The 15,619-nt window shown below is 39.2% G+C and overlaps 9 protein-coding genes across 9 annotated transcripts; 4 read left to right on the plus strand and 5 right to left on the minus strand.

The window, feature by feature from the left end:
* Positions 1-371: 371 nt before the first annotated feature.
* NEHOM01_2281 (transcription initiation factor TFIID subunit 12) lies at positions 372-620 on the plus strand (the record flags this gene model as incomplete). Its single annotated transcript, XM_051491159.1, has 1 exon — positions 372-620. One exon carries the CDS (start codon positions 372-374, stop codon positions 618-620), a length of 249 nt encoding a protein of 82 aa, XP_051347119.1.
* Positions 621-1,073: 453 nt separating this feature from the next.
* On the minus strand, positions 1,074-3,182 carry NEHOM01_2282 (protein transport protein SEC24; the record flags this gene model as incomplete). Its single annotated transcript, XM_051491160.1, has 1 exon — positions 1,074-3,182. One exon carries the CDS (start codon positions 3,180-3,182, stop codon positions 1,074-1,076), a length of 2,109 nt encoding a protein of 702 aa, XP_051347120.1.
* A 475-nt stretch (positions 3,183-3,657) lies between these two features.
* On the minus strand, positions 3,658-5,667 carry NEHOM01_2283 (DNA ligase 1; the record flags this gene model as incomplete). The annotated part of the gene is made up of 1 exon (XM_051491161.1): positions 3,658-5,667. The coding sequence occupies one exon, from the start codon at positions 5,665-5,667 to the stop codon at positions 3,658-3,660; it is 2,010 nt and encodes a 669-aa protein (XP_051347121.1).
* A 158-nt stretch (positions 5,668-5,825) lies between these two features.
* On the plus strand, positions 5,826-6,353 carry NEHOM01_2284 (uncharacterized protein; the record flags this gene model as incomplete). Its single annotated transcript, XM_051491162.1, has 1 exon — positions 5,826-6,353. One exon carries the CDS (start codon positions 5,826-5,828, stop codon positions 6,351-6,353), a length of 528 nt encoding a protein of 175 aa, XP_051347122.1.
* Positions 6,354-7,096: 743 nt separating this feature from the next.
* On the plus strand, positions 7,097-7,570 carry NEHOM01_2285 (PRA1 family protein 1; the record flags this gene model as incomplete). The annotated part of the gene is made up of 1 exon (XM_051491163.1): positions 7,097-7,570. The coding sequence occupies one exon, from the start codon at positions 7,097-7,099 to the stop codon at positions 7,568-7,570; it is 474 nt and encodes a 157-aa protein (XP_051347123.1).
* Positions 7,571-8,866: 1,296 nt separating this feature from the next.
* NEHOM01_2286 (uncharacterized protein) lies at positions 8,867-9,916 on the minus strand (the record flags this gene model as incomplete). The annotated part of the gene is made up of 1 exon (XM_051491164.1): positions 8,867-9,916. One exon carries the CDS (start codon positions 9,914-9,916, stop codon positions 8,867-8,869), a length of 1,050 nt encoding a protein of 349 aa, XP_051347124.1.
* A 410-nt stretch (positions 9,917-10,326) lies between these two features.
* NEHOM01_2287 (uncharacterized protein) lies at positions 10,327-12,264 on the minus strand (the record flags this gene model as incomplete). The annotated part of the gene is made up of 1 exon (XM_051491165.1): positions 10,327-12,264. The coding sequence occupies one exon, from the start codon at positions 12,262-12,264 to the stop codon at positions 10,327-10,329; it is 1,938 nt and encodes a 645-aa protein (XP_051347125.1).
* A 1,073-nt stretch (positions 12,265-13,337) lies between these two features.
* On the minus strand, positions 13,338-14,585 carry NEHOM01_2288 (U3 small nucleolar RNA-associated protein 7; the record flags this gene model as incomplete). Its single annotated transcript, XM_051491166.1, has 1 exon — positions 13,338-14,585. One exon carries the CDS (start codon positions 14,583-14,585, stop codon positions 13,338-13,340), a length of 1,248 nt encoding a protein of 415 aa, XP_051347126.1.
* A 29-nt stretch (positions 14,586-14,614) lies between these two features.
* Positions 14,615-15,619, plus strand: NEHOM01_2289 (polyadenylation factor subunit 2; the record flags this gene model as incomplete). Its single annotated transcript, XM_051491167.1, has 1 exon — positions 14,615-15,619. A coding segment is annotated over one exon (1,005 nt), but the record flags the coding sequence as incomplete, so codon positions are not given.

Genomic DNA, 15,619 nt, shown 5'->3' on the forward strand with positions numbered 1-15,619 from the left:
AAGTTTGAGTTAGGTTTGAGTTTAGGTTGTACAGAGTTACTATTCAATAAATATGTTGTAATGTAATGTAATGGCTAAGTGTCTTATGCTTATGTAAACTAGTTAATACTAGGTGTTTATTATAGTATTGAGTTAGTATTGGGTTCGTATTGAGTTATTGAGTTAGTATATGATGTGTAATGCTTTTTGTTCTTTCTAGGCTTGTTTATTGATATATACCAGATTACTTGCTTTATAAGACAAGATAAGAAAAGAATATAAGATAAGAATATAATATAATATAAGAATACCAACTCAATACCAACTCAACACCAACTCAATACCAACCAAACACCAACTCAATACTAACCCATTTTAAATTTTCACATTCAATGGAAGATCGTGCACAACTCATTCCAAATAGTAAGCTAATAGACACTCTAGCCCTAATAGATAAAGAAGAAAAGATAGATAAAACAGCAGTTACAATGATTTCACAATTTACTGAAAAGTATATCAATGATATCTTAACTAGAGCATCTCTTCTAGCCAAGCACAAAGGCAATAAAGCTATCTCAGAAGATGACGTCCGTTTTGTTCTTGAGACCGAATTCGACTATTTCATTCCGACTGGTAAATAAACATCCAAAAGACTATCTATTTAGTTTGTTATACGGTTATATTAGGATTAGAACAATATTTAGATTGAATTAGTACTGATTGTAGAAGGCCAAAGTTATCTTAACATGCTTTAAGACAGATTATAAACTATCGTATGGTAGTAGTATGGCCTGGATTGTAGTAGTGGGTATTGGGTTGGGTTAGCATTGAGTTGGGCATTTGGTTGGCAAACATAATACCAGACTACATCTCTCATAATACCCACTACAATCCTAACTTAATACCAACCTAACTTAATACTTATCTAATACCCACTCAATACTTACCTAATACCATACCAACTCAACTCAGCTCAACTCAAACCCACTCAATCCTAACTCAACCCACTCAATCCTAACTTAACTCAAACCTAACCCACTCCAAACCAAACCTAACTTAACTCAACTAAATACTTACCTAATAGTGTTTATTTGTTATTTAGCATATCCAGCTGATAGTAACTTACGCGAGAAATCAGCCAGAGATCCAGATAAGCTAGAGGGACCGTCCTCTAGTAACATAGCTTGAAAACCTTCTAGTAAGAAAGCATGTCCTTGTTGATGAACTGAATAAACAGTTGGATCAACTACTCGGCCACTAACCATATGTTCTAAAATTGCCCGGACTCGAGCATGGTCTTCATCTTCTGGTAAAACCACTCGGCCTTCCATTCCACCACAAACCTGGTACCCAGAACTCTCACCAGTAAATGTATAGGCCACTATCCCGGCATCAAGTAAATAAGTCCCATCCGTACCAATTACAGTTGCTGAAAGTCGTAAGGGGTAGGGCAATGCTATACCTTCCTCGCCTTCTTCATCCAAACCGGCTACTTCTTCATCTATCCGCACTAGAATAGGATAGATAATTGCATCAACTACTGAGACGGGTAAAGTACGAATCCCATGCCAGAGTACTGCTCTTAAATCCGGTGAAACACCTTTAAACACTTTGTTCTTCACCAGGCCGTAAACTAGCCGGGGAAAAGCTCCCATAGCTCCATCCACTCCAATCTTCATAATTGCACTAGCTGCTAAGGTAGCTGCACATTGAGCACCTGCCCCTCGAGTCGCACACTCCTTATCTAGAGCCTGTAAAGCAATAGCATGAACTGTAGCTTGAGGATCTATTCCCGTTGGTCCTAACTCGACTGTAAAGTTAAGTACACGCACAGTCCTTTCCCCAGCTACACTATTATAAATCACTGCTACTTGAAAGGAAATACCTTTCAAAACCAAGTCCGTATCATAATCTGCTTCAAAAGAGAAAGTCTTCCCTCGTCTTAGTAAGGGTAGTTTAATCAGTCCTGAGTCCTGAACAACCACTCCCCAGTACTTACGAATTGTCACTCCTTCTGAAGACCTTACCCGGCAGTAAGTATGCGAGCCACTACAACTGCCTAAGTGCTGGACTAAATCCCGATGTAAACTCTCTCGATCCGGTTCATGATTGCCTAAGAAGGCCGGGTAGTACCTTAAATCACCTCCAGTACTTTCTACTACTGATAGTAAAGCCGGAGCTTCAACTGTCTTACTAGCTAGAATAAACAAAGAGACAGAAACACTCCGGGCTAGTAATTGCTCAGTCAATCGGTCGTAATAGTTCAGTTTCGTACCTAAACAAGCACCAGCTGGAACAGCACATTCCTTAACTGCTGGGGCAGAAGAGATAAAAGCCTGAACATGTCCTCCTCGGTGTAGAATATGACTAGCTACTTTAAGTACTAGTCCAAAATTACTAGGTACTTCTCTTTCCGTATGTAAAATCATCTTCTCAGCTTCAGTTAAGAGTTCAGGCAGTCTATCCTTAACTGTTTTAAGAGAAACAACGTATTCTGAGTCCATAAGCATAGGTAGAGTCCCATCTATTTCATTAATCGTATCAAGAACCGGTTTATCTTGATTTAATCTTAAGACTTGCACTGACTGGCCAAAGAAAAGGATGGCTAGTTCTGCCCGATGGTGTGGGTCTTCAATAGCTGCTAAAGCCTCTGGTATTTCATCAACTAAAGCTGCCAGTGCTCCCCTTTCAATTGCTTCAACTGTAGCTTCAATAGCAAAGACAAAGACGGGAGGAGGTGGGGTAGCTCTTTCTAAGCTAGAAGGAAACTCAATAACATCATAGGTCAGTAAGGGATCACCACAAGCACTACGATTATTCTCAGCATTTTCATTGGGACTAAAGACTCTTAAAGAGGCCCCATAAGAATGAAGGGGAGAACTTACGTCATTAAGACTCTTACAAATAGAACAACGCCATTTATAACCAGGCGGAATGACTTCACAATAAGGATTGATATAAGCCTGGCAAGAAGTGCAACGATGGGCAGTAGGAGTCTTGACGGCTTCATCAAGAGATATGGCTGGCAGAGGAGTGACTGATACGACAAAAGGAACGCCTGTTTTCTTTAAATCAGCTTTCTTTTCTGGGGCAGAAGTGAAAGTACAACGAGTATATAGATAACGCTCTCCTTTAACATATGCAATCAATTCGTCATTTTCAATTGCAGCCGAATGGGCCGAAGGATGTGCTCCAATATGCATGAGTTTTTCAAAACAAAAATGCATTTATTGAGCGATTAGGGATAGGTTAGATGAGGGTTAGGTGTGGGTGAAGTTTGGGTTGATTGGGTTGTTGGGTTGTGTTATATTGGGTTGTTTTATGTTGGGCTGTTTTATAGCCGGTATTGATAAGGTTGATTGATTTCACAATTTTAAATTAAAGATAAGATTTAGTTTAGGTTAGATTGTATTGGGTTTGGGTTAAGTTAAGTTTGGGTTGTGTTGTGTTTGGTTTGGTTTAGGTTGTGTTGGGTTTAGATTAGTTAAGTTTAAATTAGGTTGGATTAAGTTTAGATTAGATTAGTTAAGTTAGTAATTAGATGTCAATGTTAAATTCATTAAGATAACCAATTGGGTTAGTAGATATTGAATTAGTAGATATTGAATTAGTAGATGTTGAATAAGTAGATGTTGAATTAGTAGATATTGAGTTAGTAGATAATCATTTAATTATTGCTTAGGCAGATGTACTGGCTAAGAACTGGTCTAGGATTTGGGCGGAAGTTGTGGCTGCTTCAATTGGTTTGTCTTCTCGTTTACGGATGAAGCGGGGAAATCTTAGGGAAAGACCTTTGCCTTCTGGCAGCTCTGGTGAGTTTTTGGCGGCAGTGTACTTGGGGGAAAGAGAAATACTAGCGGCGGCTACTTCCCAAATAATCTGCGGCTTAAACCAAATATCAGGCTGGGGTGGCCCGGAAATATCAGCGGTAGGAGTGGAAGATTTATACGCTTCTAGCTCGGTACTAGCCGCTTGGAGGAAGGCTTCTGAGAAACCAGTTCCTATCTTAGTAAGGGTCTGAACTTCGCCCTCTTCATTAAGACAGCCTAGTAAGAACCCGCCATGCACTCCCGTTCTTTTGCCTTTGCCGGCATAGGCCCCAACTACAATCAAATCAAAAGTATCGTGCATGCCTTGAATATAATCGGACTTTAGCTTAACCCATTTCTGACTGCGTTTAGATGGCTCATAAGTAGATGTGCTGCCCGTACTTTTAAGCATTAAACCTTCACAACCAAAGAGAAGGGCTTGACTAAATAAAGTATTCATCCTATCAATATCCGTAGCTTGTAAGACTTCAGCAGTCACTAGAAATACTTCTCCTGGAACAGGTTGGAAATGTTTAGCTAATTGAGCCTTTCTTTCCAAAAGTGGTAATTTGATAAGCGGCTGATCAAAAAAGATAATATCAAAAAGAAACAGAGCTACATCTGCTTCTTCCTTCTCTTTGTTCTCTTCCGTTAGTTTTCTCTTCCGATTAGATAGCATTTGAAAACTCAAAGTCTTATCTTGCACTCGATCATATGCCACTACTTCCCCGTCCAAAATATAATCACACGGCCCCGGATAGGCCTTCTTTAAATAAGCAATCACCGCCGCATACCTTTCAGTTATTAACTCCAGCCCCCGACTGAACAACTTAATCTCCTGCTTAACCGAATGAATCTGAATCCGCTCGCCATCATATTTATACTCAGCTACAAAAGACCCCTCTTTAAACCGAGCCAAAGCCAAATCAGGCCCTTTCTCAGCCAAAGCCAACATTGGCCGCAAAGGATACCCCGGTGTAACCAAAGAACTATCCAACCCCCCTAACCCCTGTGCAAACAGTACCTCTACTATCCTACTAAAAGAAGGCAACTGGGCGTATGCTTGTTTGACCTTCTCCATAGCCTCTTCTTCGTCCACTCGCCACTCTATCTCCTCACCCCCCACCTTACTACCACCCACTTCATTAGTACTACCTACCTCGCCATTCTTATCCATATCACCATCCTTATCTATATCACCATCCTTATCCATATCACCATCCTTATTCTTATCCTTATCTATATCACCACTTACCTTCTTATCTTTATCCACCTCACCATCACCATCACCATCCCTACCCAACCCGATCCTATTGCTATTAGCCATACAATGTCCTAAGGCACACAAGGCTGTTTGAGTTGATATACCAATTTTAAGTTTACCATCTACTAACCTGATCAGATACTTAATCTCATCATCACTTTGGCACTCACTTAGTAAGACGGCAATTTCTTCAGTCTTCCGCTTAGCAGCCTCCTTACCTGTAATTCTAGCAATACCCTGCAACCGATTGAACACCCCGGCTAAAGTTAACTTCTTGGTCTTCGGCCCAAAGGCCAGTCTTAATCCTTTCCGGGCTTTAACAACCACCGAGATATCTCCAGCTGATTTAGCCTTTTCCCTTAAGGACTCAACCGGACTAGCACTAAACATACTTAAGGCCCGCAAGAGAATGAATTCACCCGTATTCATTTCTATCCCCGCCGATTCCGAACTAATCCGGGCAATCGCTAAGTACAAAGCAACCTCTAAATCATATCTCTTTAACCGGCCAAAAAACGAACTAAGGGCCAAAATAATCTCCTTACGCCCGGACAACCTCTCTATCCCGGCAAAGCAAGCAACACATTCTTGCCACAGTATCTCCTCTGACGTCATAATGAAAAAAAGGGCTCGCCGGGACTTGAACCCGGGACATTCCGATCTGCAGTCGAATGCTCTACCGCTGAGCTACAAACCCGCCAACCACAACTGCAACCATGACCCTAGACACTATTTAACAACCAACATATATATATCGCAATGGGTTTATTTTTATGAGGGTTCTCCGGCTAACACGTAGTAAGTTCCCTCTAAGTACTTCTTCAGTGCTAGATATCTTCCAAAAAATCGAAACCAAAATAGACTCAATTAGATACGATACGGCTGCTGGAATTTCTCCAAGTCCTGGTGACCTTTTCTTAGTTGATGCTTTAGATGGATTTATTAGTGATGGCAAGACTTACTGTGTGCCAGCTGATGTCTTTCATGAAGCTAATTTCAAAGCTGTGATTGAAAGAACCAAAGATACTCCTTCTCTTTTTCGTTTTATCTACTATAACCGAGATAGACGGTATCGTTTAGTTCATTATTTAGTTTGTGAGCCTAAAGCAGCTGGTGAGGCCAATGGGTCTAAATCAGCCGTTAAGCCTTCTTTTGCTGAGGAGATAGCTTTAGAGTTCTTAGGGTCTTATAAGTTGTTGAAAGATGCCATTCTAATGCAAAATGAAGCTGAGCCAATGGAGGAGTTAGATATGGAGTATTGGAAACGGCTAGTGAGACGATGGCAAGAGGGATTAAGTTAAGTTTGTTATTTGCTTTAGATTAGATTGTGTTAAGATTAGATTGGGTTTAGATTGTTATTTGCTTTAGATTAGATTTGGGTTGTGTTAAGTTGTGTTTTGAATTAGATTAGATATGGTTTGGGTGTTATGAAGTATTAGATAAAGATTTAGTTAAGTATTTAGTTAAGTTTTGGTGTTGTACTAGGATAGTTAAGTCTTTATTATGTCTTTATTATGTCTTTATTAAGTCTTTGTTAAGTTATGAATAGATGTAGATATCAACTAAATACTTAACTTAACTTAACTCTATCTACCTCAATTAGAGATTAAGTTAGGTTGTGTTTAAGTTGAGTTGGGTTGAATTGGGTTGAGTTGAGTTGAGTTAGTTTGGAGTTATAATAAATGGGTGTTATATTAAGATACAAGTGAGTTAGTATTGAGTTGAGTTGAGTTGAGATATGATGTGATAAGTATGTGATAAAATACGTATGTGATAAGTATGTGATATGATAAGATATGTATTATTTTGAGATAAGATATGTATTATTTTGAAATAAGATGTGTATTAATTTGAGATAAGATATGTATTGGTGATATCTTAACTGGATACTCATTCAATCAGTGGAGATGAGTGCTGTTATTGGCAGTTGGACTGGTTTTAGGGGAAAGGAGAGAAAAGGAGTACTTGGTTAATGGACCAATAGAATGAAACAAGAGATGGCTGGAGTTATAAGTCTGTTTTTATTTTGTTTGGTTGTATTTACATGCAGTCTAAGCTGAGTTCTGAGTTGACGTACTATCTTAAAGAAAAGGCTGAGAAAAAGGTTTCCATTAAGGACTTCTTGAGCTTTAATGGTGCTTCTTTGCCAGAGAATCTTGAATGTGCTAAATCTCGGATTGTGATTAACTATGGGAATATGTTTGGTAATTATTTGCTTATCTTTGGAGTGGTAATCTGCTTATACTTGATTATGCATCCTATCTTGATTATACCGGCGGTGTTTAGTGGGGCTATGCTTTATATGATTACTAAGTGTGAGGGAGAGGAGGTGATTATCTTTGGGAACAACTTTAAGCGCGAACATCTTTACTTGGCGGCTGTGGTTGTTCCGGTACTCTTTCTTATTTTGATGCCTTGGACCTTAGTCTCTCTTTTCTTTACACTGAGTATTGGTCTGATGCTTAGTGTTGGGCATATGCTGGTTTTTAAGCCAGTAGTGGCAGCTGAAGATGTCTAAGTCAATTTGGTTAGTAATGAATTGAGTTGATCCGGGTTTGAGATGAGATGAACTGATATGAGTTGATGCAATCTTATCTTGATAGTGAGTTACTTAACATAATCTTAAAAAGGATTACAACTCTACTGAAATTGGATTGGGTTAATTATTGGATGGTTTTAAATAAAATGAACATCTAGTACTTCGTTGAGATTTAGTTAGGATTTAGTTGGTATTTAGTTGGTATTAGTTAGGATTAGATGGGCGTCAACTTAGGTTAGAGATACTTAATTAGTGTGGTGTTCTCGCCGGCCTCCACTTCAAAGTGAGTTATCTACAGGAGTGTAGTGCTGTAATGTTTATCGGCCTGGTAGTGATCGCAACGAACGCGATTAAACCTTGAATTAGAAATCACAATTATCTTGAATTGGGTTAGTATTGATACTAATATGAGTTTACAGACTATCTCAAAATGACGTACGATAAAGAGAACTTAAGCTATACCAACCCAATACTAACCCAATCTGATTCGATTAATTTAGTTTTACATATCTACCCTACAATTCAATATGACGTCATCTTCTCACACAACCATATTTATTTAACAAATCACATCGATACTCGTCTCAAGGAATGTCTTTAATAGAGTCGGTGTTGGCCAATGAACCATATCCAACTCATGGCCATGGAAATACTAAAATGCCATCGGACACCTCTAATGAAGTGTCTAAGAGCTTGCCATCCTTATTAAAAGAATTGGATTTAAGGTATTCAGTAAGGCCTATAACATAAATCTTTAGGCGACTGATAGGCGGTCGTTTGCGTTTTGGAAGGTTAGTATCAATAACTAGGCATTCACAAGTTGGGAGATCTTTGCCTTTCGCGGTTCTGGCTCTGCAAATCAACATTGTTGAATGATGACTCCAAAGAAGGGCAAGTTATGCCCGGCAAAGTGATAAGAATCTCAAGAGGTTTCTTCGTAGCATTCAGCTTTGGGTTTTCGAACAGTGTTAAGAGCTGGGCTAGGATTAATAAACCAGCAGGGCCGCGAGGATTCGATATCTCAACACTTTCCACATTGAGTATCAATTTACTGAACTTCTTTTAAGACATCTAGTAACTCCGTCAGTTCACTTTCTTCCCAATCAAGAGTCAGGGAAAACATATCTTTATCTTGCAACGAAGTGCTAGATAGTCCATACTTTCTGGATTGATTAGCTTCGTTGATATCAAACATTCTCCAAACAGGAGTGGATTTGAATCCATAGTTGCTTCTGTTACTTATAAACTTCCAGAGAAGCATTTCTTGCTCTGAGTCTAACTTAGTATACAACCCTGTTGATCCAACCCGGGCTGTTTAAGCCCATATCCATTAAAAGATGACGTAGAATCTTGGTCAGCAGATCTGCTACCCGAATGAAGCTTACCGCACATGCCAGATTTGTTAGTTTGGGGATTGCTTGATTGAGTTCTTGAAGTAGAGGGTTCTGAACCAGTGGGCTTCTGTTCACTTACACTTTCACTTTTGACTTCCATGTTTTTAGGCCCATCAACAAGCCAAACTAGCGCTTCTTCAATTATCCTAGATATGTTGTCGAGGCTTTTGAGTTCATCATACTTCAAGAATTTATCTATCGTTGAATCCCCAACTTGAGTTAGATAGTTCCGGTCTAACCTATTAATATTAGGTCTTATTTTCATTAGTTCTGTTACCATGATCGTAGCGAATCGGCGTTTTAATTCATGGGAATCGCATCGGGCGCCTATTGCGATTAGACCATTTTCAATTCTGCTTATTTTTGGATTGGGGAATTGATTTTGTGGGCCCTTTAAGTCACTCTTCTCAATTTGGTGTATTTGCTTTACTATAATTGCTAGCTTGCCTATGATCTCCCGTCGCGATTCCTTTGACATCGGGGCATTCTTGCATTCAAATAACCATTGTTCCATTTGTTGGATAACTATATCAAGACTTTCCCGTATTAATTCTTCTTTAACTAGTACAGATATCGCCTTAATCTTCATCTGTTCGAACACATCCTCTAATTTGTCAAGGCAGCTGGGATTGCTTTGGATTGACTTCAAGCCCTTATAAAGCTGTTGTTCTTGTTTCATGCGGTCCTGTTGGTCCAGCTTTATTATATCTATTCGCATTGCTCGTTTATTCCTTAAGGCTTTCAGCTCGTCTATTGCATTGGTTATCTCATCATAAACCAATGCCATTTGACTATCTATATATAACATGATCCTTTTAGATATATCAAACAACCCCATCTTATCTGAATCCTCACCAGCACTACACCAGACACAACCCAAACCAATAACCAAGAAAACTACTTGATAAACATTCAAAGAGTATCTATTCATGCTTTTGTTCATTTTACAATTTGCTATCTTATATTTTTATTTATAGGCTATAGTATATCAATATCAAAAATATTCTAGTTGTAGCCAAGCAAATTCTCTAAATTAGTAGAATATCAAAAAGACTTACTTTCTAAGTATGTCTATTCAATACCAACCCAATACCAAACCAATACGACCACTACTAACCCAACCCAAAGATCAACCTAATGTTTTGCCAGCTAATTACGCCTTGCAACTTTAATAGAGTCAATCTTATTCAACCAATTTAGTTTTATATATCTACGCTACAATTCAATATGACGTCATCCTCTCACACAACCATATTTATTTAACAAATCACATCGATACTCGTCTCAAGGAAGGTCTTTAATAGAGTTGGTGTTGGCTAATGAGCCATATCCAACTCATGATCATGGAGATGTTGAAATGTCAGGGGACACCTGTAATAAAGTGTTTAAGGGCCTGCCATCCTCATCAAAAGAATTGGGTTGAAGGTATTCAGTAAGGCCTGTAACACAAATCTTTGTGGGGCTGTTAGACGGTTGGTCTCGGACTGAAAGGTTAGTCTTAATAGTTAGGCATTCACAAGTTGGAAGATCTTTGCCTTTCGCGGTCCTGGCTCCTAAACTAACAATAGTATTCTCCTTTTGGTAGTCTAATTCTAATTTGAGGGTGAATCGGTCTATCCAGTTGACATCGTTAAGAAAGTCTATCTTGTCCATTTGGGGGAGGAATATACCTATTGCGGACATTGATAAATGGGTTGCTAGTGGCCAAATGAACTCCTGCACATTTGATGTGAGTTCATGAATACTCATGCTGATAATGTATCGCGACTCTTCGATCTCCTTAATCTGGTTTCGGAACTGCTCTCGTTTCTTGTCATCATTGAATGATGACTCCAAAGAAGGGCAAGTTCTATACGGCAAAAAGATAAGAATCTCAAGAGGTTTCTTCATAGCACTCAACTCAGGGTTTTCGAACAGTGTTAAAAGCTGGGATAGGACCAACCAACCTGCAGAGTTGTAAGGAGTCTGTAGCCAGATACTTTTCGTATTGAGTATGAATTTACTGAACTTCTTTAAGACATCTAGTAACTTCATCACTTCACTTTCTTTCCAATCAAAGTCCAGCAAAGCCCAATCTCTACCTTGCAACGCAATGCCAGATAGTCCATACTTTCTGGATTGATTATCTTCGTTGATATCAAACATTCTCCAAACAGGGCGGGTTTCATCTTCTAATACGTACTGGTCACTGCGACTTATAAACTTATGAAGGAGCTTTTCTTGCTTTGGGTCTAACTTAAGTGTACAATCCTTTTGATCCAACTCGGATAGTTGAATTATATCGCTATCAGAAGATGACGTAGAATCTTGGTCAGCAGACTTCCTACCTGAATGAAGCTTGCCGTCCATGCCAGATTCGTTAGTTTGGGGATTGCTTAATTGAGTTCTTGAATTGGATGGTTCTGAACCAGTGGGCTTCTGTTCACTTTCACTTTCACTTTTGACTTCCATTTCTTTAGACCTACCATCAAGCCAAACTAGCGCTTCTTCAATTATCCTAGATATGTTGTCGGGGCTTTTGGGTTCATCATTTATCAAGAATTGATCTATCTTTGATTCCATAACTTGAGTTAGATAGTTCCGGTCTAACCTATTAATATTAGGTCTTATTTTCATTAGTTCTGTTACCATGATCGTAGCGAATCGGCGTTTTAATTCATGGGAATCGCATCGGGCACCTATTATGATTAGCTCATCTTCAACTTCGCTTCTTTTTAATTCGAGGAGTCGTTTTCGTATGTGCATGAAGCGACTCTTCATTTGTTCTAGTCGTTCTAATAGTTTTTCCATCTTATCTATGCCCGTCGCTTGCAATATCTCTGACGCCAGGCCATTCTTACATTCATCTAACCATTCACTTAGTTGCCGGATAAATACATCAATACTTTTCTGTACTACTTCTTCTCTGACTAGTTGAGATATCAAGTTAATCTTCTTTTGTTCGACTAGATTCTTTGATTTGTCAGAGAAGCTGCAATCGCTTTGGGTTGAGTTCATGTTCTCAGAAGCCTCTTGTTCTTCTTTCTCAAGGTTCTGTTGGCACTGCTTTATTTGATCTATTTGCTTTGTTTGATTCTCGCTTAAGACTTTCAGCTCGTCTATTGCATTGGTTATCTCAACACAACCCGTTGCCATTTTACTATCTAGATTTAACAGGATCCTTTTAAATATACCAAACAACCACATCTTATCTGACTTCCTATCAGAACTACACCAGACACAACCCAAACCAATAACCAAGCAAACTACTTGATAAACATTCAAAGAGTATCTATTCATGCCTTTGTTCATTTTGTAATTTGCTATCTCACATTTTATTTATAGACTATAATATATCAATATCAAAGATCTTCTAGTCTTAGCCAAGCAAATTCTCTAAATTAGTAGAATATCAAAAAGACTTACTTTCTAAGTATGTCTATTCAATACTAACTGTGGTGTCCGTGCCATTCCCCACACATCTTTAATGAGGATCTCGAGATATCTCTACTTTTAGACGAGTAAGTACATATAATGTAGATATTTATTCCGTATTACTTTAGATAAGCTAAGATATTCCAAAAGAAATCTCAATCTTGTTATCACTAGTTTCAGAGATAAATATACGACAAAGATTAATAAAGGACTTTCTATGACTTCCATGAGATACATGAAAGATCCGCACAGAACTATATCAGAGCTAGAAACGGCTCAGACTCGCACCCCTGAACCTCAACTCGAACCTCTAATCAATAAAACCGACATCAGCCTGAATAATGATTTGTCTTTCGTTGAGTATATTTGGATGAGAGGTCTCTATCCTCCCCCGGGACACAACACTAACCCAATACCAAACCAATACGACCACTATTTAGCTCCCATAAGATCAACCTAATGTTTTGCCAGCTAATTACGTCTTGCAACTTTAATAGAGTCAATCTGGTTGGACATCAAGACCAAAGTACTTCTGAGACAGTTTTGATAGGTTAATTTTCAAAAGACCGACTCAATTGGACTGAGTTAGTATTAAGTTAGCATTGAGTTAGTATTGGGTTCAGTTTATTGGTTATGAGGGCAAAATCTTCTAGCATTGGTTTAAGATTGTATTAAGATAAAATAAGATGATGTCATTTTTCAAGCATTAAGATATACTATTAGTCCAAGCATTTGACCTTGCTTCAAATACTAACACCAGCTACATATCTAACCCAATCCAATCCAAACCCAATACCATCTCAACCCAATCCCAATTTAACATTATAATATAGTCTTGTATTAAGTTGGTTTATTAGTACTGGTGCCAGTTAATCGGGTAAGTATTAAGCCAAAACTCTAAGATTGCCCATGGCTTAATAGTTAAGTTAGGCCGGGATTTATCCATAGTGCCGGCGCATCAACCGACGGACTTTTCCAGCTGGTGTTTCTAATTTCATCGGGACTATCTCCTCAGTAAAGACTTCGCGCATTTCCGTAGCAATCTCACTATCAAGTGAAATCATATCACCTGGAATCTTTTCTAGCATTCGGCGTACTTCACTTTCACGTTTAGCAGCACGTGATACCCAGGGATTTTCATCACGTCGGTACTCCAAAGCACCCGCTCCCGGTACAACAATGTTCTCAATCCCTTGCGTAGTTCCAATAGCTAGTATGTCCTCATAAGGCATAAAAGTCACCCCACCAACTTTATTCCGGCCTAAACTATGCTCCATCTCCTTAACTCCCTCACTATCAAATAAATGCACAACTCCACGTAAGCCCACAGCTACTTTACGCGTATCACTAACGGCTAAATCGGCCGCCGGTCCTAATAAAGAGACCTTCTGGACCGGGCTAAAAGTATTCCTCATATCCCAACAGGCCAACTCTAAACCAGCCGTAGTATACATATACTGGCCACACCCACTCGTCTTAATATTACTAATCTTCCCCCGATGACAAAGCACTTTAGCCAATGCCTCAGACGTCCGTGGACTCCATAAGCTCACTACTCCATTTCTATTCCCAGTAAATACTACGCCATTAGTCCGATCATGAGTTAGCACAGGTACTCTAGCCTTAGTACTAATATCAGAAACAAGTTTACCCACCGTTGTATCTTGATACCGTAACTGGCCATGTTCGGATAAGGAGCACAATAAGAAATGGTCCTGCAAGAAACACACACGTCTTACTGCCACGTGTTCACGCAAAACATGCAACTCCACTCCATCCCGGCGATAAATATATAACCCACCCGTTTGGGCCAAAGCAAAGTATCCAGCCGAGTGCAAGAAAGTCCCATCATGAACCGTATCACCCACTTTTAATTCAGCCGTTACATTCAGATCAGCCGTTCCAATTAAGTTAGCTTGATTACCTCCAAAGTAAAGAACTGCATCTCCAGAAGGCGTATAAGCTGCTTTAAAAGGTCCTTCGCCTAAGTTTAACTTATAAGTCTTATCTAAAGTTCCAATATCTATTTGTGACTTAAATTCTTCATATTTTAAATCTCTGTGACCTCCTATTATATTACCTATTTTACCTGTAGAAAGAATATCATACATATGTTTGGTTTTTAAAGCTGTATCTTTAACCGCTAGACGTCGCGCGATATCTTCTTGTTGTCTTCGAAGTGTCATTTAAAGAAAATTGCGTTGCAAAGTTTAAGATGGAAGAGGATGAAGGCCGGGGTACTAAGGTTGTTTATGATGGTAAACGTATGCGTAAAGCCATTACCAGACGTAATGTTGATTATAACGGTCCGATTTTAAAACATAAATTAGGAGGTCGTTTTGGGATAGTACAAAAACATCCATTATATTCTATCTATGTACCCCCTGTAACGGGTGCTTGTTCATTATCTAATACTTTAACTGTTAATTTAGCGCATACTAGTATCAATAAGGTAAGAACGCCTATTAATGCTGTAAAGTATGCTCCTAATGGGAAGAGACTTATTTCCGGAGCAGCTACAGGTGAGTTTACCCTTTGGAATGGGTTTAGCTTTAACTTTGAAACGATCTTACAAGCCCATGATACAGGCGTAAGATCTATGTGCTGGACACCTCATGGGGACTTTTTAGTCTCTGGAGATCATGCTGGTACAGTTAAGTATTGGCAGCCTTCCATGAATAACATTCAGATTTTAGAGGCCCATAAGGAAGCAATTAGGGATATTAGCTTTTCACCGCGTGGGACTAAATTCTGTACGGCTTCTGATGATGGAACGATTAAGGTCTTTGACTTTCAGGAGACTAAGGAGGAGGCAGCATTGACGGGACATGGTTGGGACGTTCGGGTGGCGCAGTGGCATAAAAGACACGCACTGATTGCTAGTGGGGGTAAGGATAATTTGATTAAGCTTTGGGATCCACGTGGGAAGGAGAAGACTACTTTGCACATTCATAAGAATACTATTCTGTGCTTGAAATGGACAAATGATGGCGAGTCGATTCTATCAGGGGGTAAGGACCAGGTGATTAAGATGTTTAACTTGCGGGCGATGAAAGAAGAGTTTGCGCATAAGGGTCATCAGAAGGAAGCGACTGCCTTATGTATGCATCCCTGTTTAGATAGTTTGTTCGTTTCTGGTGGTGGTGAAGGTGCCGTTTATATTTGGCAGAAGCATAATGAGTATCCAATTAGGGTTATTCCTGATGCGCATAATAAGACT

Source organism: Nematocida homosporus (genome assembly GCF_024244095.1).
Source record: "Nematocida homosporus strain JUm1504 chromosome Unknown 4563, whole genome shotgun sequence".
In the NCBI taxonomy this organism is placed as follows: domain Eukaryota; kingdom Fungi; phylum Microsporidia; genus Nematocida; species Nematocida homosporus.